The 23,679-nt window shown below is 47.4% G+C and overlaps 2 protein-coding genes across 4 annotated transcripts in view; one reads left to right on the top strand and one right to left on the bottom strand.

Moving 5' to 3' along the window:
- Positions 1 to 7,705: 7,705 nt before the first annotated feature.
- Positions 7,706 to 13,427, bottom strand: UBXN10 (UBX domain protein 10). 2 transcript variants are annotated; one of them, XM_050792584.1, is made up of 2 exons: positions 13,353 to 13,427; positions 7,706 to 8,976 (listed from the first exon to the last, which is right to left on the bottom strand). In XM_050792584.1, exon 2 carries the CDS (start codon positions 8,959 to 8,961, stop codon positions 8,119 to 8,121), a length of 843 nt encoding a protein of 280 aa, XP_050648541.1. In that variant the 5' UTR covers positions 8,962 to 8,976; positions 13,353 to 13,427; the 3' UTR covers positions 7,706 to 8,118. The 2 variants fall into 2 exon arrangements, with proteins under 2 accessions (XP_050648541.1, XP_050648551.1); XM_050792594.1 differs by lacking the exon at positions 13,353 to 13,427 and adding an exon at positions 12,986 to 13,120.
- PLA2G2C (phospholipase A2 group IIC) overlaps positions 13,027 to 23,679 on the top strand; it is a 24,182-nt gene continuing 13,529 nt past the window's right edge. For both annotated transcript variants that reach the window (XR_007726344.1, XM_050793393.1), the window contains exons 1-2: positions 13,027 to 13,146; positions 22,590 to 22,704. Coding sequence is in view for 1 of the 2 variants with exons in the window: in XM_050793393.1 (XP_050649350.1) it covers positions 22,665 to 22,704 (40 nt within the window). In the remaining variant the exon portion in view is untranslated. The remainder of the gene's footprint in view (positions 13,147 to 22,589; positions 22,705 to 23,679) is intronic.

The following is a 23,679-nucleotide window of genomic DNA, read 5'->3' as shown; positions in this document are numbered from 1 at the left end:
ATCTCCTCTGCCTGAATGTAAAGGGACAACCTTTTCGGTGGACTGTGAATGTACACGTCAATTTCTCTCTTGAGCGGGTGTCTGTGACTCACACCTTGGACCTCCTGGAGGATGGGACTGAGGACTCTAGACAGGTTGATGCCAGATGCCTTGGCTAGCAGGCCTGGTGGGGAATGATCTGAGCAGGGTAGTGTAGCCTGAACAGACAAGACCAAGTGCAAGGGTGTTTTCAGTAAGACCCAGGAATGTCTCCTCAATGGCAATGGGGACAAACACTCTCTGCAGAGTGAACTGATTTCCCATGCTCCCAGACTGGCCTTTGCCTCAACCTGCCTCTCACACCTCCTCCACACTCTTTTTTTTTTTAAAGTCCAAATTAAAAGGCATTAGAAACCCATGGCTTGGTAGCACTGGTCCTCAGACTGAATGCTAAAGGCTCTGACCAGGCTGCTGTGAAGTTGAGCAATCAGACATCCTTCCAGAGACCGTTTGCTATAGATGAAGAGGACTATTTCCTGCCACTGTTGTGCTAGTCAATATCTCACTTGACTATGGACAAGTGAGATAAAAGGCTAGTATCAGTCTTACCATATATGCCCATTCTAAATTCACATGGCTCTTCCCACTAGATTGGAAGTTCCTTGAGAGCAGAGACCAGTCTGGTTCATGGTCATGGTCATGTCCCACGTCTGTTGCATGTACATGTTCCGTTTGTTGACTCAGTGAAAAGATATGTATTTAAATAAGATTTGATTCATTAAAATCTTGCATGCGTTTTCAAGATCATGTTCAAGACCGTACATATTTTGAGAGGTGTAATGCTTCATGTAAATATGAAGAGTAAGAACAAAGACATTTCTCTTTCAGCCCCCAGCAGTCCTACTTTCCTTGGCATTAATTGGACTAGAGTGTCTGGATTATGACAACAAAGTAACTGTCCCTTTGTGTTTTCATTTTACTATTAAAAGTGTGTTGAGAGGCTTGGGAAATATTAATACTTAATAGTAATCAGCAGCATGGAAAGTTTTCGAAGTTTAGTTTCCATTTTCAATCAACAAACTTAGGGAAAATTTTAAAAAGCAGTAACCACAAAACTGAAGATGCTACAATGAAGTTGTTACGTGCTTTGCTATATAATGCGCTGAAAAGCAAAGCAAAATCCATAAAAATTTTTCATATAATTTGACCTGCCAATCCTATTCCTGGACATCTGTCCTAAAGAAATAATTCAAAAGATGCAAAAGCTACCTAAATGAAGATTTCAGCACAGAAAAAATTGGAACTATATAGATGTTCCTTCCATAAAGGGAAAATAGTTTAATAAATTATGGTACATCAACATGTTGAAGTATTGCTCAGTCTTAAAATAATTATGAAGGCTGTAGATATTTGGAGAAAGAATATTTAACTGTGTTTGCTAAGATTACAAATGTTAAAAATATGCATGTGTGCCTACTGGCAAGAAAGTAATGTGCAACATAAATTTAGTCGTTAAGAATGAAAAAATATATGCAAAATATTAACAACAGTTATCTCTGACCAAAAGGATTATGGATGATTTTTATTTTCCTCTTTAATCTTCTCTGTATCTCCCAAGCTTTCCATCTTTCAAAAAAAGCGTGTGTTTTTATTTTTGGGGAAGAATATAATGGCTTCTGTAAGAATGAGCCTTTTGTGTCTGGAAAAATAATGTATAATGATGATGTATATTATGAGTTAGCATTTACTTCAATGTTACTTTTACAATAAAATTATTACTTTTTAAAAAATAAATAGATTCTATACCCAGAAGCTGACCACTTCTCATGACACCTGGAGGGACCACTCTGGTCATCATCTGTCACTTAGATTATGCTAATAGCTTCTACTTGGTCTTCTGTCTTCTGCTTTTGCCAAGAGCGGATTTGAAGACATCCATCGGGCACCACTCCTCTGCTCAGCTGCCTGCGGTGGCTCTGCATCTGACCCAGAGTGACACTGCGTGTCTCCTGCCCCCATCTCTGACTGCTCTACCCACCTGGCTCCAGCCACACCCACTGCTGGTCCTTCCTCTAACAGGCTAGACATGCTCTCTCCTGAAGACCTTTGTGCCCCCTGTTCCAGGAGCTCTCTTCTCCCACCTATCTACAGGCCAACAACCTTGTTTCCTTCTGATTCTTCACCTGGGTATTCCTTGACCATCTGTGTCAGATTTCATCCTGTGCCAATCCCCTGCCCTGCCCATGCCCTCCAGATCCCCACAGCCTGCTCTACTTTCTTTTTTTTTTCTTTGAGACAGAGTATTGCTTTGTCACCAAGGCTGGAGTGCAGTGGTATGATCTCGGCTCACTGCAACCTCCACCTCCCGGATTCAAGCGATTCTCCTGCCTCAGCCACCTAAGTAGTTGGGATTACAAGTGCCCCCCACCATGCCCGGCTAATTTTTGTATGTTTAGTAGAGACGGGGTTTCACCATGTTGGTCAGGCTGGTCTTGAACTCCTGACCTCGTGATCTGACCGCTTTGGCCTCCCAAAGTGCTGGGATTACTGGCGTGAGCCACCGCGCCTTACTTTCTCTTTTCCGTGGCATGTATCCTCTTCTTCCATTCTATATGAATTATGTATATTCACTTTCTGTCTCCTCCCATTAGTATATGGGAGGAGGGAGTTTTGGCCTGTTCTGTTCACTGATGAGCCTGATATGTGCTATCTAGGTGCTTAATGTATATTTGTTGAATAAATTTGTTACAGATGATTTGAATCAGATGATGGCCTGCTGGGAATGCCATTAAAAAGGAAAAGAGCGCTGGGCACAGTGGCTCAAGCCTGTAATCCTAGCACTTTGGGAGGCTGAGGTGGGCCGACTGCCTGAGCTCAGGAGTTTGAGACCACCCTGAACAATATGGTGAGACCCCATCTGTACTAAAATACAAAAAAATTAGCTGGGCATGGTGGTGCGCAGATGTAGTCCCAGCTACTCAGGAGGCTGAGGTGGGAGAATCGCTTGAACCCAAGAGGCCGAGGTTGCAGTGGGCCGAGATCCCGCCACTGCACTCCAGCCTGGATGACAGAGTGAGACTCAGTCTCAAAAAAAAAAAAAAAAAGAAAAGAAAAAAGGAAGGAAAACTGCGAACTGAGGTCCAGGCCTGGGCTGGGGAATCCTCTACGGAGTGGCCAAGAGTCCAGATCCAGAGTCTTCAGGACCTGGAATGCTTATGTCTGGTCTAGGCTGGTATCGTCAGGATCCCAGGATTGTATGCAGGTGGTGGGGTGGGGGCAGCAGTTTCCAGACAATACGTCCCAGCTGGCAGGGTGGGAGCCCCCGCCATTCTCCCAGGGTTCATCTGCAGGTGGCTGGCGATTCTTGTTAATAGTGGCTAGAGCTAGAGCAGACCCAGGCTGTCTGCTGGAGGTGCTCACCAGCCAGAGTAGACCCAGGACACTTACATCTCCCATCAAAGAGAACAAATGTCAGAGAGACGCAGCTCTTAGCCAGTCACAAAAGGGACCAAGGACCAAGGCCCCACTGCACAGGTCCTCTCATATAAACACGAGGTGGGCATGAAAACTATGAAACTAGGAGCTTTATTATTTAAGCCCCAGAATTATGGCTTTGTTTGCCCTCCCAGGAAGAAATGCATCGCCAGTCAGCTGCTGGATTGGAATAAACGGAGGGAAGGGTGGCGAGAAAGGGAGGGATGAAGGACGGGAGACAGAGATAAACAATGTATTTAACTAGAACAAGGGATTTCTTATTAAGTAACCTTGGTCAGCAATCATATCCTACCCCAGAGTTAGATGATACTTTTAACTTATATCTAAACATTAAGTGAAACAGTGATCTTAGTTTTATCTCTTAATTAAAACAATGAATAGCTTTGATTTTCTCTGTACACTTTGTCCAAAAACACTCATGCATTTCCTTGATGTGGATGTTCCTGCTGGTCAGTGTCTTTCCCCTGCCTGCCATGTGCTTTGCTGCTGTGGTGTTTCTTTGCTTGTTTGTTTTTGCAGAAACAATCCACGTTGGCGATATTGGTCAAGCTAAGTCCACTTGGGTAAATTCCAACTTGTCAAATTATTCTCTTTTTTTTTTTTTCCTTAAGAAAATGGATTATATGTCCAGAATCTGGCCACCTCTCATGACATCTCTGGCTACCACCCTGGCCCGAGCCACCATCACCTCTCGCTGAGTCACCTTCACATCTCCAGCGCTTAGTCTTCCATCTTCCACCCCAGACCCTCAACACGGCAGCCAGAGGGCATCTCTGAGCAGGACAGTCTGAATGAGGCTTGCTCAGTTTTACCCGTGGGCATTTGTCACCACAGTCGTTCAGCCTCTTGGGATAGGATTTAAGTGTGTCCAAAAATACCTCCAGAGATGTGTGCTTCCGCGTCGAGTGTTAGGAGGGCTGCTGCTTCCTAAACTGTTTGAATGTAAAGGCACACAGATGAACGTCAGAAAGGGCTGGGAGAAGCTTCCCTAATAGGAAAGGAAAGTGGCACGCCACCCGTGTAGACAAAAAATAAAACACCCAATTTTAGTTTTATGAGTTGCTGTCTTGTGTGTTGGTAACTGAGTCACCAAAAGTCTGTTCTCCTTTGATTGCTAACTCCTCCGAAGTGACCCTGGGTCTTCCCTGTTACATGGTGGGGTTTGGTTGGTTGTGGTTTCTGGATGAGAGTCAATAGGCTCGTGAACTTTCAACTTCCTTGTGGGGTGTTGCCTTAATGGACTAAGAAAACAGATATTCCTGCTTAATTCTCAGAATGACTTCTAAACTAATGCTAAAGCAAAATAATATAGCGTTCTTCATTATTCCATTTAAAAGGCAGAAAAGTAGATCCTCTTACCATGTAAAAGGCTCTTTTATCTGAACTTATGAGGACTTTATTTTAAAAACTATGTGAAGATAAACATCTTTGTCCCAAGAGGCAGAGTGGCTTTATTTGACATTAGAAACCCATTTAAAATGGCAGATAAGAGCATGAACAAAAGCATAGTCCCTCGAATGCCTGCTTTTGTGACACGGGTGGATCTGGCTGTAGTCTTTAAGGTTATTAATTGGCATGAATGCCCCAAGGCTGCTCTCAGTTTCTCTGTCTGTGAAGCATTTTATGTGGGAGCTCTGGGGTGACTCTGGGTCCACAGTCATGTTCACAAGCCATCTCTTCCGTAGGACTGCCCTGGCTTGACGGCTGTTGGCTGGGTCCCCAGATACTCTCAGGGCAAGAACTGTTGTGTTATAACCACCTGCCATCTGTTGGTGCAAATTTTTTGGATTCTAGATGATGAATCACTTACTTCTCCTGCTGTTCCTTCTGCTGCCAAAACTAATTTACCTATTGGACTTTATCGGGAATATACTGGAGTAACCTATCGTGAAGGTTTGTCCTATGCAAAGTTCCTACTCCATCACTAGAAAAGGTGGGGAAGGGTTTTCTTAGCATCTCCAGAGGTGGGGAGAAGACCCAGTAGTAACAATGTGGGATCCTCACTCTGGGGTCCTTTGCACATAAAGCTATAGCCACTGACTTCAGTAAGGTTTGAGTTGAGAGTTCAATGGTGGGTTCATATTTTCTTGCCAACACTTTCTTGCCAGGACACCCATGCTTGTCTTAAAGTGTGGCACCGGGTAAGCCCTCAATGACCATTGGTTAAATGAACAACTGAGGTCTGTGACCCCAAATGGGGCAAGGCTGACCCACCCAAAGCCACCAAGGGGAGTGTGCTAGGCCAGTTGAACCCATTTAGGACAGGGGGCCTCAGCTGCAATGCCACATGAGGAGCTATCAGGAACTCTGAATCCTGATTTAGTTTGTTCTTGCCAACCCTCAAAATCAGAGTACTTGGAATGATGTTTAGGAAAAATTCAGGTGACTCTTATCCAGACAAGCTAAGTGCTGTGACAGAAGCTGAGAACAGGAGCCCCGGAGGTTCTGCAGTGGGCATCGGAAGTGTCCAGGGAGGAGGACATGGTTCTAACAGTGGAACAAGTGCTTTCCCAGTGAGAAAACTGAAGATCAGGCTAACACACCCCTCTGTCCAGTTGTGTGTGGGAGGTGAAGTCTTAGGTTAAAATACGAGATGCACTTCTCCACTGACTCAGTTTCACACAAGTTGGTTTTTATTGTTAGTAACATCATCTTTTGTCCAAAAAAAAAAAGTTTATTATGATGGTTTGAGTCTAGCTTTATTCATATATCCTAAAATATTTCTATGCTTATGCCTTCCACTTTTTCCCAACCCCAAAATTCTAAGCTCACCAGCAGCAGCAAATCCTAAGCGTAGAAGATTCTAACTCCTTCAAGCTTGCTCCATTTCACTCAAGTTTTCTAAAGCTTTCCTGTCTGGAGAAATTACCAAGTCCCAGGTGGGTGGCATTTTATTCTTACCACGGAGTAGGTGTGATTTTATGGGAGGCTCTTCCCCCAGCCTCCTAGATCAGACGTAGAGTTACATGCCCGAGTCCTGGTGGGAAGTGAAATTCCTGTACTTTTAGGTTCTGGGCTCAAGTTCCCTCTGCTGTGGTCATTAACGGGAAGAGGTGGCCAGTTGTGTGGGCCTGCCCGAGGCACCACTGGCCCCAGCTGACCTTTCCAATCAAAGGAATGGCTGACCAAACCAGGATGGTATTAAGAAATTCTGTAAAACGTTCAGAAATAACCTATTCTAGAGTGATCTGGGTGGTGTGGGATACAGTTAGGACAAGGCCAGCCGCTTTCTTCTGAGCAAATGGCAGTGGTGCCCATCTCCACGGCTAAGCCTCAGTATGCAACAAAAACACTCCCAACCATGCACCTTATCTGAGCACAGGATGCGCTTGTTGCTGGGGTAGCCACATTTATATGCTTCTGGAACTCCTGATTCCTGCCTTCTCTCTGTATACCCAGGAGGCGGGGGTACACACCAGAACTCAGGGCTTCGTGATGACCAAGCTCTGGGGGAACAACATGCCCAGAACGTCTGAGTGTTCCCTACTCTGAAGGATGATTTGGCCATAAAAGGGATCAGATGAGTCATGGAGTCTGGCTGAACTTGCAATAGAAGAGAACATTGGCAAATCGTCCATATCATCACTTCAAAGTTGGAAACACAAGACTCCATGGTCTTCAAAGCAGCTCAGGCTAAGACAGGCTGATGTACTTCATGACGGCCAACCAGATGCTTGGGGCACATGGTCTTTCAGTACAGGCACAGCAGAGTAACACCAGACCAAGGCACCTCCCTCCTCCTCCAGAGGTTCTAAGTCAGAACAGGCACCTCTGTCACAGCTCCAAAGGACACTCCATGTTTGAAGTTAGACTTAGAGGTTTGTACATTTTAAAAACAAAAGATTCCATTACTGACAAAAGCAAAAGAAATCAGATTGCACTGGCTTTTTCTGTTTTGGAAGATTTCAGCCCACAAAGTAGCTACCAGAAGTTGTAAACCTAGTCAGTCTCTATTTAAAAGTAGCTACTGGGTAATCCATGCTCACGGAAGCAACTTACTTTCAAGCTCTAGAACTATTTTAGAAAAGCTGATGTTTTGGGGGAAGAAAACCCATTCTTCCCTTCGATGCCACCTCATACAAATAATAAATCCCTAAGAAACTAACCATGCATGGCCAAGGGCTACTTCCAAAGACGGGGTCAACAGCCTGTTTCTTTAAAATACTTGCAAGAAACACAAATGCCAGTTAGATAGTTCCTACACCCTGGTTATTTACCAGACTAGAATCCACTCTGGGAAGTGTTTAATCCTGCATCAAATACAGAAAGGAAAGCATTGGCTTCAAGAGAATCAGAGTTCACTGTAAAGGCAAGCTGGTGTTCCAAAAGGACCATTAGTTTAGAAGGACCCCAAACTCTGGAAAGGAGAAGTCGTGATCACCACTGTTTCAGGAACAGCCTTGATAACTTGCCAGTTATGCTGGTGGCGGAGAGAATGGAACAGCTGGAAGGGAGCCTTCTCAGCGCACTTGGCGCAGGCACAGATTTCACTGCTTCAGAGGACACGCAGTGGAAACGAGAGTCCCACGCTTCCCAGTTGCACCAGGTCCACATGGCACTTGAAACAGGCTGCCTGGGAGGCCACGACGCCCAAGCATGCTCCTTTGCTCAGAGACCCAGGACCTCAGCTGGGTGGCTGTAGACTCAGGGCCACCCTTCCCCATCTTCCAGTGAGATGCCCAGCACAGACTTGTGGGGGATTCGGCACTCTTGTAGAGATTTGGTGAGGTCAGAAAATCGCCTCCTGGGCACCTCCATTGTTTCAATGCTGCAGTGTCGGTAGGAGGTTTTGTTTTTCTGTTCCGCCACAGCAACAATGGTTTGCAAATCATCAGTTGGCCGGAAATGGCGTACAAACCTTTGGCCTGTTGGTGATCTGACAGCAAGCAGCAACCTTGGTTCTTGGTCCGATGGTTCCTCCAGGTTTCCAGCCCTGGAAGAGCCCTGTTTCTTGGTTCGGATGATGAATTTCCTCTCCATGGCAAAAGCTTGAGCTCTGGAATCTTGTTCACTTGTCTTCATGCTGCAGGTCTCCTCTTGGTAAAGAGCCTGGATACTGCTCAGTTGCAGTGAGCTGGCCTTTTTGGCGACGCTTTCCACAGCCTCCTCCTCCGGGTTCTTTCTGTTGATAGAAGGAAGGACTGGATACTTATTGAGAGAAGAGGAAGCTCCAATGGGAACTTGCTGCAGCAGCTCAGGGATCTCATCAGAAGCTCCCTGGTTTGGAGATTTGGGTGCACAGGCTCCTGGTTTTTGGCTGCTTGGCGACTCATAGGGAATGGCCGGAGGCGGAGATGGTATATGATGAGCGCACACCTCTGCGCCCTGGGATTTTTGCAGACTTGGTCTTGTCCGTCCCTTGGCGGACTTGGGCCTTATCATGTGCATATTTAGTGAGTTTGGCTGCCAAATGAGGTTGTCAACTGCTGTGCTGACAACAGTGCTACACTCAGGTGGTGCTATATTCACAGGGGCTTCTGTGGCCATTGCTTCTCAAGACCCCTAAGGAAGCAGGAAAAAAACAGGAGACCGTGGGTTAAACTTCCTGGGACTCCTAGATCCAAGCCATTCCCTCCCTGAGTGCCCAGAATAAGCACAAATTTCTGGCATCTAGAAAGGGGCACCAGCTGCAATTTATTCATTCAGGCATGCATTCATTTATTTTAGGCACTTGGGAGGCATCAGCGAAACGAAGTCCTTGCAATGTAAATCATTATAGTGAGGAAAGACGGGGGTTAAACGCCACAAGTAAATAGACATTTTCAAAGAGTAACAACTGCTATCAAGAAAATAAAAAGTATTGCACCTAAGCATGATTAAGGTGGGGGACTAATTCTTACTCTTGTAGGAGGGGGGAAGTTTCTGGTAAAAACCAGAAAACCTGCTGTGTTTCAAGAAAACTTCATTTTTGGACTCTGAAATTTGAATTTCAGATAATTTTCATGTGTCACAAAATACGCTCTTTTGATTCTTCTTCAATGATTTTAAAATGTGAAAGCTATTCTAAGTTCATGAGCCACACAAAATAGGTGACAGGCCGGATTTGGGCTGTGGGCCATCATTTGTTGGTCGCTGTCCTATAGCAACTCTGGGCATATGCTAATTCTACAGATGTGTGAGCCAGAAAGGTAGAGTGATTTCCTGATGGTCACACAGCCAGCTGGTGGCAGAGCAAGAGATAGGACCCAGGTCTTGTGACACCCGGTCCTGTGTCCTCTGTACCCATACAAGCTGCTTCCTGAGCCCAGCACATCACATTCTGTATGTCTACTAGCTGCTCACATTTCCTTCTTTCTTTCTTTCTTTCTTTTTTTTTTTTTTTTTTTTTTTTTGAGACAGAGTCTCACTCCATCACTCAGGCTGCAATGCAGTGACACGATCTCAGCTCATTGCAATCTCCGCCTCCCAGGTTCAAGCAATTCTTGTGCCTCAGCCTCCCGAGCTGTTCAGACTTCTGTCTTCCCAGCTACCTGATAGGCACCCTGGGGCCTCTGTATCTGGATCTCCCACCAAGAGTCTATGTGAGTCCTGGTTAAATCCGCCAGAAGCAATGAACTGAAGCATGGTGGGAGGCGTGAACATTTCTCTGTGCAGACCCGGAATTGCTAAACCATGACACCTCCTCTTTCATTGCCATCTTGGTGGCCACTTCACTAACACTACTACCAGCACCTCCTCCTCCCAATCTCCAGTTGCATCTTTCCCTAAACATTGCAGACATCTTGTTGGGCTCCCTGCCTCCCTCTGAGTCCTGACCACCACTGTGACTCCTGACTTTTCTGCTCACAAGTGAACCTGGCCTCTCCTAGCCTTCTAAAGACCTTCTGGTGACTTTCCAGTGATTCATGATCCCCAAGAAACAGCATATTTGGGAGCAAAGGACAGAGGACTGGGTGTCACAAGGTGTGGGTTCAATTTCAGCTTCTCTGCCACTGGCTAGCTACCTGATCAAGGGGCAATCACTAGACCTTTCCGGCACAAAACTTTCCTCATCTATCAAATTAGCTAAATGATCTTAGAGGTATTACTTAAATACCTCAGAACATCAGTCTTTTTTTCTGTAACATGAGGATAATAACATGAAATAATGTAGGTAAGGCGAGAAGCACCAGGCTTAGTGCATGGTAGAAACTTAATTAAACGTTAAGGGATTTTGTTGTTGTTGTTGTTGTTGTTTGCTTTGGGTTGTCTGTTTAGTGCTTTCTGTCTGCTAAATTCAAAAGCCTTCCTTGTTTTGCTCTAGAACTTTTCCCCTGTGTCCTTGGTGATTCTACTCCTAGTCAACCAGCTGGGTGAGTCCTGAAACTCATGCCTGCCCTGTCCACTGCACAGAAACACAGGGAGGTGGATTGCAATGAGCTACCACCTATTCAGTTGCCTCAAAAACATGTGAAAAAAAAATCCTGAGTTGATCACTTCTCTTCTAATTCTACATTTTACTTACCTCAAATTCACTTCCCGTAGAATGATTACTTCCTGCAAATTCATTCCTTTCATCACAAAATCTTCAATGTAATCTGAGCCTCTCAGGGTATGTATTCTAACCTTACCATTCCGTGCATGTAACCACTGCTGCCTAATTTTAGGGAGTATCTGCTTCCTCTCCACTCAAACCAGGACCAAACAAAACACAGCATCCCTGTATCTTCCTGATGTCCTGCTCAATTCAAAATCTGGGACAAAGCTACCCTCTTTTAAAGGCCTCTATGTCGGCTGCATTCTACTCACAGCCTGAGTCTCTCTCCACTCCCCATTTTCCACTTCTCCCTCGTCTTTCACACCCAGTCTGGCTGCTAGTAGCTCAGGAGCCTTCTCCTTAGCAAAGTTTTGGCATCAAAAAAGACTGCCCATCTCCTTGTTAATTTCATCTATTTTCTGATCAACTGTGAAGAATGTGTTTTTCCCCCTTTAGTCTCATTCTCAAGTCTTTCTCTGGCAATTGGCAGCTCTGCACTTTCACTCAGGATGGCAGGAGAAGGTCATAACTGTCCAACTGTTCTGCCAAAGATAAGCTCCACAGGCAAACCCACGCCCCTCTCGGCCCACCCTCCCCACTTGTGGAATGGCTATTAATTTGCCACAGCTTCTACAGAATTATCACAGGCTTGGCTTCCAACACCCACACATGCCTCAGGAAGGTTTAGCTGTCAGTGAGTTTGGTAACTTAGAAACCTCTTCCTTAACAACTTTGATGAGGAGAGTCATGTGTTCTCACAGGCTCTCTGTGGGATTATTTTTAACAGTAAAACTTGAGTATGTGCATGCACTTTCTATACCTTTTGGTTCTATATAATTATCCATGTTCAGGGGGTGTCATATTCAAGACACCCTGGTCATAAGATAACATGACTGTGAGCTATCTCAGAGAAAAACCTCAATTATGACTAATTCCTAGGAGCCCACTCATGGTTATTTAGAGACTAACACCTCCTTCAGGTAAAACCATTATATCCAACCTGCTTTCATAACCCACTGCCTCCTCCCGAGCACAGGGACCATCTGTTACACGGAGGGAACACCAGCTCTCCCCAGCAGCCATCACATAGGGATGGGGCGGTTGGGGAAACAGGTGTCTGGGGATCTGGGCCAACTGTGCCTTTATATTCACACGTCGGGTCCTGAACTCTGCCCGCCGCCCTCAGTCCAGGAAGGCTCCTAGCAGCAGCCATCATTATCCCTGCTCAGTTCATTTCACCACCTCTAGGCCTGGCAGCCGCTCAACCACAAACTGATTTGACAAGATCTAGGCGTAGGCATCTACCAAGCTGCCAAGCTGAATAGGCGAGTGGCCTGTTTACTTAAACACAATAGCTGCGCCCCAGAGGCCTGCTAGGAGTCAGGAAGCAAACACTGCCAACTGTTTCCAAGAAGTTGCCAGAAGGGCAGGTGCCCATTCCTTAAGATTCATCAGCAAATCAACTGGAAAGAAGGAAATGTGGATGGGGGAAGCTAAAGCAGGGCTCCTGCTTTCTAAGGGTGCCCACCACCCACCACAGGGTCAGACCACCCTATTTCACTCACAACCCAAATCTAAGCCTACAGTATATGCAGTAAAATATAACCACCTACATGCCATCTGCTGGTATATACCAAGATACATACATTTGAATTGGTCTTTTAAAACTGTATCAGTTAATCCTATCCGTTGCCACTCCCCACCCCCAACCCACACCCCCACCAGGCTTTCAGGATAAAAATGCTCTGAAGAACCAACAGGAGATGGTGGTTGGCCTGAGAATGAAAAAACTCTGGTACCATTCCCAGTTCTACCCCAAACTAGTGATTAGAATACACTGTCCTATGCAGAGTGCCACACTGAACCACAAGCCACCAAGTGATCAAATGTTTGGAAAGAGAATTAGGGATGATTCCAGAGACAGAAGGGCAAGGAAGTGGTGGGGATAACTCAATTATGTCCAAGTTCCAGCGCCCTAGAAGGCAACAGGCTTAAGGGGTGGAGGAGGGATCTGGGGGAGGGGCGAGAAAGAGCGTTTAGAAAGTGAGAACTGACTTCAGTGAAAGAGCACAGGACTGGGGGAGGGTCCATCTGGTTCCGGTCTCTGCCCTGCCGGAGACTGGGACGTCCTTTTCTCTCCCTGGGTCTGTGTCCCCATCGCTACATCCCAGCCTGGAGGGCATGGCCCAGCGGTTGCATAGGTCCCTTTGGTAAAGGTGAGCTCTGGCCAGGCTTGCTTTGCCTCGGGAGCAGACTTTTCTCCAGGTTCCTCGCCTGTCTCCCGGGGTTCGCGTCCCTGGGGCTGGGGCTGGGGAGGCCCTCAAGGGTGACGTGCTGGGGGCTCGGGGACTGGCTTCTCCCGGCCCCTTCCAGGCCCGGCGGAGGCCAAGGGCAGGCCGCCGGGTCTGGCAGCCGCGCTCACCTAGCCGTTCCGCTCCATCCGCCGCCTGCGCCCAGCTCTGTCCCGCTGGTAAACAGCCCTGGTCTCCCGGGCAACGCCGCGGGGTGGGGGGCCACGTGCTTCCGCCGTGACCGGAACCGGCCTGGGTCGGGTGGGGTCCAGTTGGGTCTGGTCGGGTCGGGTCGGGTGGGGTCGGTGGGGGCCGCTGGGCCAGGAGGGCGGAGGCCATGAGCTCCAGGTCGGTGGATTGCCAGCCGTATTGCCTGGCCTGGAGGCGACAGGGACCTGCGGCCTCCTTCTCTCCTCCTCTTCCTAGCGTCACCTGCCTCTGTTTCTCGCTGGGGAGAGTGTCTGGGAGAAGGAGAGCCCTAGCCGGGGCGTGGAGGCGCGGGGAGCAGCACCACTAGTCTCAAACCCCGTTTCTCACTTTGGGTCAGGTCCTGAGCCTCTCAGTGTCCTGGTTTTAAAATGAGGCTGTGGGACTGATGAATTCTCGGAACCCTAGACTCTGAGTGGATGCTTCTAGGGTATCTGAGTTGCGGGGAGCAGGGTCCCCATCCTCAGTACAGCCCTTTCAGTGCCAGATCCCTGACCTCCTCATTTTCACATCAGCCTCCCACCCCGGGCCACACTGGGAACCTTATCAACAGCATCTGCACCTCCTTTGATGTCCCCAGCCACAATCTCTTCCACTTCCAGCCGCTTGAGTCACTTCTGCTGTATCTGTTTTTCACCATCTTTGGGCTACCTGTCCATTGCTGTCTCTGCTTTCCCCCTTGCTATCAACCTGCTTCTTCCCTATCCTGGCCCATCCCTCAGCCTTCTCAAAAGGATCCTCCCTCCCCGAGTCCTGCTCTCCTTCCATCTGATGAAACCCCAAGCCAAATCAGTCCGCCTACACATGGGTACTGAAGAAGTCTTGGCCAGCCACACACCTTGGTGTAACAAACACGAGGTCTCTAACCTCAATTAGACCATCAGCCCTGCACTTCCATCCCCGACCAACCATTGGGTTCTCTCTCCCTCCTTTCTTCTTTCTTCCATTTTTTTTTTTTTTTTTTTTTTTTTTGAAGGGGAGACAGGGTCTTGCCCCTTCACCCAGGCTGGAGTGTGGTGGTGCAATCACAGCTCACTGCAGCCTGGACCTCCCCAGCTCAGCCTGCCTTGTAGCTGGGACTACAGGCGTGCATCACCATGCCTGGCTAATTTTTATTATATTTTGTAGAATAGGGTTCTGCCATGCTGCTGAGGTTGGTCTCGAAGTCTTGGGCTCAAGTGATCCTCCCGCCTCAGCCTCTTAAAGTGCTGGGATTACAGACATGAGCCACCTCACCCAGCCTCTGCTTTCTTCTCAATAGCTATTTCAAAACGTCGTTTTGCTCCCGAAACCTCCCACCTTTCCCTCTCCCACCTCCCTCCCTCCCTCCTCCCTCTTAGAAGATACCTTTACTGCCCTCTTCAGAGAAAAAATAGAAGCCATCAGATGGAAACTTCCTCAGCCTTCTGCCATCAGGCCTGCAAACTTGCCTGCCTACGCTTCCTTGTTTTTCTCCCTCCCTCCAGTTCTAATGTCTTCTGATTCTCTCCAAGGTGAATTGCTCCTCCGTGGGTGCTTGGAAGCCCATTTCTGACCACACATATACACACCCTCACACTCCCTCTGACCCTAGAAGATTCCTCCCGACCCTCCCTCATCTGCCTAATTCCCGTCGTTCACCCTTCAGGTCCCAACCTCATGGATGAAGTCTTTCTTCCAAGGTGGAATTAAGATTTCTTCGAAAGAAGCCTTAACTGGACTCTTGTCTGCCAAGCTCTGTTCTAGACTCATGGGATACGCAGATGAATAATTTACTGACAGTATCATTAGAAGATAATGTTAGTAGACGTGCACGAACCATAAATTCAGGCCAAGCATGGTGGCTCATGGCTGTAATCCCAGCACTTTGACAGACCGAGGTGGGAGGATCACTTGAAGCCAGGAGTTTGAGACCAGCCATGGGCAACATGGTGAGGCCCTATCTCTCCAAAAACAAAGAAAAAAAGAACGATAGATTCATTATCTAGCATGTGGCAAAATATTTGCTATCTGGTCTGTCCTGGACATGTGGACACAGGATTGCGACAGGAGCGCAATTCTAACCGTCTTTCAAGACGTTCACAATCTGGTTGAGAGAATGCTTTTCACGCTGATGAACAGTTACAAATCAGATTATTTTCAATACAATTTGAGCCCAGGGTAGAATAGCAGGCACAGGCTGGACACGATTAGGTGCCGAGTGATTAGCACAGACAAGGCAGTTCTTTGGGGGCCGTGAAAGAAGATCATTTCAGTGGTGGTGTTTCTGCTCATCTCAGAAGGGAAGGCCGTGACCCGTGGGAGTTGCTGGGGAGGGCCTGGGCTGGGCCCAGCCTCTCGTTTGAGTTGCCCCCTCACACACTCTGGTCATCCAGGAAGCTTCTGTGGCCCTCAGAATGTGTAAAAGATGGTGGTTTTAGGAGCTGCTGGTTTTGCACCTGAGTGCTGGCGGCTTATTTCTTGTTAATGATTCTGTCAAAAGTGTCTTAGCGATGCTCTTCAGCCCTTCAGCGCCCACCCAAAAAAGATTAAAGTGGATTCTTCATCAGCTATTTTAAAATCACCTAAGAATTATGCAATCCTTTGGAGAATCAAATTGGCTTCTCACCTCGTGTGTGTGTGCGTGTGTGCGCACGCGTGCCTTTGCCAGTGCACAGTGAAATGGCGGTCTGTTTAATGTCAGCAGTACGTGCAGTTAATGTCAGCAGTACGTGCAGTTAATGTCAGCAGTACATGCCTTTCGCTCTGCAGTGTTGTGTAATGCACAGCCCCAGGGGGAGGCAGGAGAGGAGGAAAGGAAGGCGCCAGTCCATTGCTGTGCCTCTGCTGCCTTTGTCCCCGACCTTCTATAAAGAGGATATCTTCAAAGGATGGACCCCATAATGCCTGGTGTCTGGCACATACCCAGAGTGGATCTCAGTAAACATGGGCAGAGGTCATTGCCCTGCCAGCTGAAATGTAGACTCACCTTCCTTTCCAGCCATGTCCCGATCTACTCTCTAGCTCTCTCCCTGGGCTGCAGCCAGCTTGCTCCCCAGATGGGCCCCAGCTTTTTCATCTCCAGTGTCTTTGCTCATGTCTACCCCACCCTGCTCCCTTCCTTGAAGTTAAGCCAAACTGACTGATCCTCCAAGGCCCATCTTAAAAGCCATCTTTTCTGTGAAGCCCTTTCCTGACCACAGCCTCCCCACAAAAGCTCATGTGCTCTCTCTGGTCCCCTTCGGTCCAGTGGAACATGCCCAAGATGGCGCTGTGCACCCTCTCTGAGTCAGCTCCTTTCATCTTCACAGTGCTCCTTCATGGAGGCATCATAGCCCTTTAGAAAACAATGGAGCCTCAGGGTTCCCCCTGGTGAATGAGCAGCAGAGCAATTTTACAACCACATCCAGCTGTTTCCAAAGCCTACCCTGGACCCCAGAGTCCCACCCTCAAGCTCCTCACCTGCATGTTCCCCCATGGCCCTTATCTGTACTGTCCATTGCACTGGTCGTAGGGACCACAGGCATGGCCTCTGATGCCAAAGCTTGAGTCTGAATCCTGGCTCCACCACTTGCCAGCTGAAGACGTTAGGTAAATGATTTACCTTCGCTGGAATCCAGTTTCCACATCTCCAGAATGGAGATGATAAGCACAGGATTGTTGTGCAGCTAAAATGAGAAAACACATGTTCCAAGGGCTTAGTGAGGGCTAACTCTCATCACATCATCTTCACTTACAGTGTATATCTCCTTCAGTAGGTTATGAGCTCCTTGAAGGCAGGAACTTGCCTGTCTCAGAATCCCCTGCTTTGCCCACACAGTGCTTACTTTGTGATAGGTACTCAGCCATGATGATGGTGGTGCTGATTCCAAGGCTAGCGTTTCCACTGAGTGATCCAGCAAGCTGCTTATTGGTATCCTCCCCAGCCATATTTGGCTTGGAGTTCAAATGACCTCCCCAGGGGCTGGCTGAAGGTGGGAGCCCCAGTTTCTTAGCAGCTTGTCCTCACAGAGTGGTTGGCCCCATTTAGAATTAGTGACTTCTAGATTTCAGAGTCGATAGCCAGTGTCCTGCTCTGCCTGTCCTTGGTCTCATTAGACATGTGGATTGAGATCATGGGTAACCTTTAAGCAGAAGGTGAACCAGGTGGATATTCTAGTAGCAAGGCCAAGAGGCTGGCAGTTAGTCATGGCTCCTGTGATCAGCTTCCCGAGGGGATCTGCAAGAAGGAAGTTTCTGGATGATGAAACTTAACCCTTGAAGTACAGTCATGGGTCACTTAACAATGGGGATACATGCTGAGAACTTCATTGCTAGGCAATTTTGTCATTGTGCAAACATCTTGGAATGTGCTTACCCAAACCTAGATGGTCTAGCCCACTACACAGCTAGGTTATATGGTATAGCCTGTTGCTTCTAGGCCACAAACCTGTACAGCATGTTACTGTTCTAAATACTGTAACACAATGGCAGTTATAACACAATAGTACGTATTTGTGTATCCAAACAGATCTAAACATAGAAAAGGTACAATTTAAAATATGGCATAAAATATAAAAAAGTGTATGCCCATATAGGGCAGCTACCTTATAATCTTATGGGACCACCGTCGTATGTGTGGCCTGTCATTGGACCAAAACGTCATTATATGGTGCATGACTGTACTGCAGTTTTTTATTATTTTCCCCGTTTTGTTGGAAAATATCCAAAAATATATAGCCTACTTTCCAGTCTTGTTAAGCAGAACGCATCAAACACTGTAACTCACCTTGGCTACTGTTGGCCAAGTGTTTTCACCTTCAAGAGCCTGTGGAATCTTGCCGGCATTCTGTGGGGGGCCAGAATCATTGTCTGCACCTCTCCGGTGGAGGAAGCTGAGGCTCAGGTAGTTTAAATCTGTCAGGAAGTGGCGGAACAGCTCCAACCCCTTTCTTTGACATAGGCTCCTGAGTTCGTTGCTCTCCGCCCTTGCAGTCTCTTGCACAATGCTACCTTTCCTTGGCAACTTGCAGTCAATAATTGTGCTCCAGGTGCACTAGTTTGATGTGGATGGAGTCAGCTGCCCCAACACACAGTGGCCCAGGCTCTTAGGCTTCATTATCGCTTTAATCACCCCTCTCTTACCTTCCTATTAAGAGAAGCTGCTCTAACTCCATTCCTGTCCGGCTGCTGGGCCTGATAAATGAAGCTGAGCAGCCTGTTGGAATTGCATCTAAAATGAGAGTCTAAGAGTGTTGTGATACTTGCTTCACTGCTTGGGTTGTTTTGGGTTTTGTCTTCTCGGTGGTGTTTTGGATAGACATGGAAGCAGGAGAGCTTTCAAGGATTAGGAGTGCCAGCTTTGGAGTCAGACACACCTGGGGTTAAGTCCGCGACCCGTCAGTCTGCAGGGCAAATGACCTGACCTGTGCCAGCTTCAGTTACCCTTATTGGTAAACTGGAATTAATTGTATATGTCTCATCGGGAGGATTCAAAAGGATTCAAGGAGAATCCTGATTCACATCCTGTGCTTAGCCTCCTGTTGGTACTCGAGGGCTTGCAGTTATTGTTTTTATTTCTGTAACTTGAAGTATGATAAGACTCCTATCACTCATTCTCTCATTCATTCATGCCTCAAATATTTATTTACTGCCCGTCTCTCCATGCCTAGTTTCCTTATCTGCAAAACGAGGGTAATAATGGCACTTATCTAGCCGGGAGATGTGAAGATTTGGTGAGTAAATATATGCAAAGTGCTCAGAACCCCTGCAAGGCATAACATAAGTGTGATATATACGTTAGCCATCATCGTCAGTAGTATTAGTTCGTGCCAGGCACTGTGCTAAGAAGGCACTAGGGATAAAGAGGTGAACAAAACAGACATGACCTCTGTCCTTAATGAGCTTGCAGGCTCCATCCACCTTGTTTTCTCTATGGGGAGGAAAGCCAACCAGTGTTTTATCACTGTTGATAAAAGCTGAATTGATGGGTCCAGCAAATGACCCAGATGGTGGCTCCTAAGGACCCTGCAACTTACTGGCTGCTGCCCTAGGGGCTGGCGTGGGAGGCAATGCCATGCTTTCTACATTCTTGCCTCTCATCAAACCTCTGGCCCTCTGGTCCTGTGCTCTTACTTTAGCTTCAGCACAGTTCTAGGCAGCCCCAAATGACTCATCAAATGGAGAGAACCATGCCTGAGTCATAGCTGTGAAGGTCAGTGCATGAAAATGCCCTCAAACCTTCAAAATGCCACACGAACGAGAGGTCTAGGCAGAGAGACTGGCAAGGAGGAAGAGCACTGGATTTGGAGAAAGGGACCAGAGTTTAAGTCCTGGCCCACCTCATAGCTGTGTAGATTTGTTCAGGTTACTTCGCTCTCTGAGAATTGGTCTCCTCCTCTGTCAAATGTGAATGTGATAGAACCCGCCTGGTAGGGTTGTAGTGAGGAGTAAACAGGAGCAGAGCATAAACTTAAGGAGAATTTAGGCCTTCTCAAATACCACGTCTCCTGGGAAGATTTCTGTGACCTTCTCAAGAGAGTTCACTGCTCCTTCCTCTGAGCTCAGAGGCATTTATTTATACAACCACTGGAGCAGTGCTCCTCACTCCACATGGATGCAGACTGAGGTCCCTAGAAACAGACTGACACAAAAAAGTATGTTGCTGGGAGGTTCCAGGAGATACAGCTGTCGGGAAGTGAGCAAGGGAAGAATGGGGGGAGGGAGAAGCTGACATGCAAGGGATAAGCTGACACAGAGGGAGAAGCTAACACAAAAGGGAGAAGCTGGAACAGAGGGAGAAGCTGACACACAATAGAGAAGCTGGCACAGAGGGAGAAGCCTACGCACAAGGGAGAAGCTGACAAGAGGGAGAAGCTGAACACACAGAGAGAAGCTGACACACAAGGGAGAAGCTGACACAGAGAAGGTGACATACAAGGAAGGGAGAAGCTGACACACAGAGAGAAGCTGACATAGAGGGAGAAGCTGACACACAAGGGAAAAGTTGACACAGAGGGATAAGCTAACACACACACACACACACAGAAAACCAACATAGAGCAACAAGCTGACACAGAGGGACAAGCTAACACACACACACACACAAACTGACATAGAGGGAGAAGCTGACACAGAGAAGCCAACACAGAGGAGAAGCTGACACAGAGGGACAAACTAACACACACACATATAGAGAAACTGACATAGAGGGAGAAGCTAACACACAGAGAGAAGCCAACATAGAGGGAGAAGCTGACACAGAGGGACAAGCTAACACACACACAGAGAAACTGACATAGAGGGAGAAGCTGACATAGAGGGAGAAGCTGACACACAAAAGGGAGAAGTTGACACAGAGGGAGAAGCTGACACACGCCCACAGAGGCCAACATAAAGGGAGAAGCTGACTCAGAGGGACAAGCTAGCACACACACACACAGAAACTGACATAAAGGGAGAAGCTGACACAGAGGGACAAGCTAACACACACACACAGAAACTGACATAGAGGGAGAAGTTGATACACACAGGCAGTTGCTGAGGCCACAGGGAGCTCTGGGGCTGGGACTGCCTTTCAGAGCTATCCTGAAAAAGGCAAGGGATGGCCCTTTAAACTATCACCCCAACCAGGGATTGGCTAGAGACTCCTACTTCTGTCTTCCCTGGGAGGGGCCGTAACCGTGGGCCACGCGGTACCTGCAGCAAAGGGTGGTTCCCAGTGAGGGAGAGCGTCAGCAGCTGCTGGTACCCTAGCCCTGAAGAGGGGGCCTGCCAGGACTGTGTGAAGATTTGGGAACTAATGGAGAACCAAGCAGAATTGCTGCCCACATGGGGCTTTGGGGCTATATTTGGTCTCTGTTTACCTATTTGGTCTCTCCAGCCAGCTTGGCAGCCTTCCTTGGGTCAGAATGTTCTCATTAGAAGAGCTCATAGTTGGTGCTTAATAAGAGTCTATTGGATTTCATGACCAGTAATGCACCCAGGTCCCTTTCTGTGTCTCTCTAAAGTGTCATCACCTGCTCATTCAAAAGAACGAGCCCGTTTTTCGTGGGCTAAACCTGCACATGATTATTTTTTTAGACTCAAAAGAGAAAAAGGAAGCAAGCCTGTAGAGACAGAACGTAATTAAAAAACATCCCGCACAGCAGTTGAAGTGAAGGTTGGCTGGGACCAGGCCTGGTCAGGGCCGGGCCTCGCAGCATCCACCAGAATGTTGCCAAAGGGGGAAGATAGCAAAGACACCCTGGTTAACTCTCCCAGGGATCTGCAGCAGGATGGTCATTTTGAAGTTTTCCTGGGAAGCTTTGCCACCAGGTGTAAATCTAGCCCAAGCTCTGCACCTGCCAAATTCTCTATTGTTTCACACTCCAAGTCCTGACATTACCAGATGTAGCCTGATTTATGATGGGGCTATAAAGACTGATCCCTGGCAGTTCCATGGCAGGGCTGCAACCCACATTCTCCTCCACTGTCCTCATATGGGTATCATTACCCATACTAATCGGAATATGAATTCTGTGTCTACCTGTGACTGCATTTTATAGTACAAAACGGTTTTACTTTCATTATTCCAGCAGGTCCCACAACGGGTCTGTGAAGGAGACGGCTATGTGATCGTGAGGAATTTGTTCAACCTCTCTGGGTCTCAGTTTACCCATCTTCAAAACGATAATAGAACCTCAGAAGGAGTTGTAAGGGTTAAACCGTATAATACCTGTGAAGCCCTTAAAATAAAGGCTTGAAATTATTGACAGGAATTTCTAGTCTCACTCTACAGGAGAAGAAACCAAGATGCAGAGAGGTAAAGTTGATGAATAAGATGCCCGGGTATCAAGGAAGGAAGGCACTGTGGGACTAGATGCAAACCGAGCTAGGCATTCCTGTGTGGGATTTCTATTATGAACAACATAGATGCCTTTCCAGCTTGGGGAGCAGAGGAAATACGGACTCCTCAAAAGAAAAAAAGAAGAGATGAAGGGATGATGTTGCCAAAGAAAGAAATTTGGAAAAAAAAAACAACAACATTTGCACTTTTAAAACCATGGAACCCTTCTTATTTTTATATGTTCAGGTCTAAATGCCAGAAAGGATACCATATTCAAAGGGAATGAGATTTGAAAACGATTTCTTTGAGTCCTCTGCTGAGGTCTTTCCAAGGCACTGCAATTAGGGTTTTGCACCCAAATACCCTTGCCTCATTTTGGTCGTTTTGTCCTGAACAGAGGTTCAACTGGGAGACCCCTCACACACAGGTGAAGGCGTGGCCGTGGAACCTCAGACCCCCGGTCTCCTCAGAAATGAAGGTCATTGCCGTCCTCCTCCTCCTCCTCTCCTGCTGTAAGTAGAGGGCTTGCTGGGACAGCACCAGGCTTCTGTCTTCCTGTTCATGTCAGTGGGAGGGGGGACTGTCCAGGTGGTACCAGGTGAAGGAAGTCACAAGTCACTCAGAAAAGAATCAGGAATGGGCCGGGCACGGGGCTCACGCCTGTAATCCCAGCACTTTGGGAGGCCAAGGTGGGCGGATCACAAGGTCAGGAGATCGAGACCATCCTGGCTAACATGGTGAAACCCGGTCTCTACTAAAAATACAACAAGTTAGCCGGGTGTGCTGGCGGGCACTTGTGGTCCCAGCTACTTAGGAGGCTGAGGCATGAGAATGGCGTGAACCCAGGAGGCGGAGCTTGCAGTGAGCTGAGATCACGCCACTGCACTCCAGCCTGGGCGACAGAGCGAGACTCCGTCTCAAAAAAAAAAAAAAAAAAGAACCAGGAATGGAACGGGCTCCCCCCAACGTCCTCTTGCTTCTGTTTCTGCTATGAAATGGGCTGATCCCAGTGTTGGGATTTTATAAAGTGTCTAGGAAATCAGAGGTTGCCAACCATTTGCTAGAAAGGGAGTTTGACTACTATTTTATGCCCCTCTCCCCCAAGAGTCTCTTTTCCTTTGGATAATAGTAGCCTTTATTTAAGGCCATTTGGATTCAGAACAAAAATGCAGACATACATCCAGCTAATTTAAGAATGATTAATGCTTATCAGAAAGACATTTTTATGGTGACTTACGGGATAATTGGTAGCTATAAGTCATTGCTTATTGCTTACCTCTGCAAAGTGAAAAAAGACCTACTGGGAAACAGTTTGGGGTCTATTGGAGACTCACAGACTCCTTTGCTGGATTGGTAGAGTGGAGGTTTGTCCAGATCCATTTTCCTGTCTCTTTCAATTGCGTCACAATAACTTTTGAGTCCCTAAGTCAAAGATGTCAAAAACAGACTTCCTTTCCCCACAGTGAGTAGTGGAACTTACACTTTTC

The sequence above is a fragment of the Macaca thibetana genome, chromosome 1 (genome assembly GCF_024542745.1).
Source record: "Macaca thibetana thibetana isolate TM-01 chromosome 1, ASM2454274v1, whole genome shotgun sequence".
Classification (NCBI taxonomy): domain Eukaryota; kingdom Metazoa; phylum Chordata; class Mammalia; order Primates; family Cercopithecidae; genus Macaca; species Macaca thibetana.
The sequence above is the reverse complement of the archived record's forward strand: the minus strand, read 5'-3'. Positions and strand labels throughout refer to the sequence as shown.

Excerpts from the sequence above, each read along its gene's own strand:
- UBXN10 (XM_050792584.1), bottom strand. The coding sequence starts at position 8,961 with ATGGCCACAGAAGCCCCTGTGAATATAGCACCACCTGAGTGTAGCACT.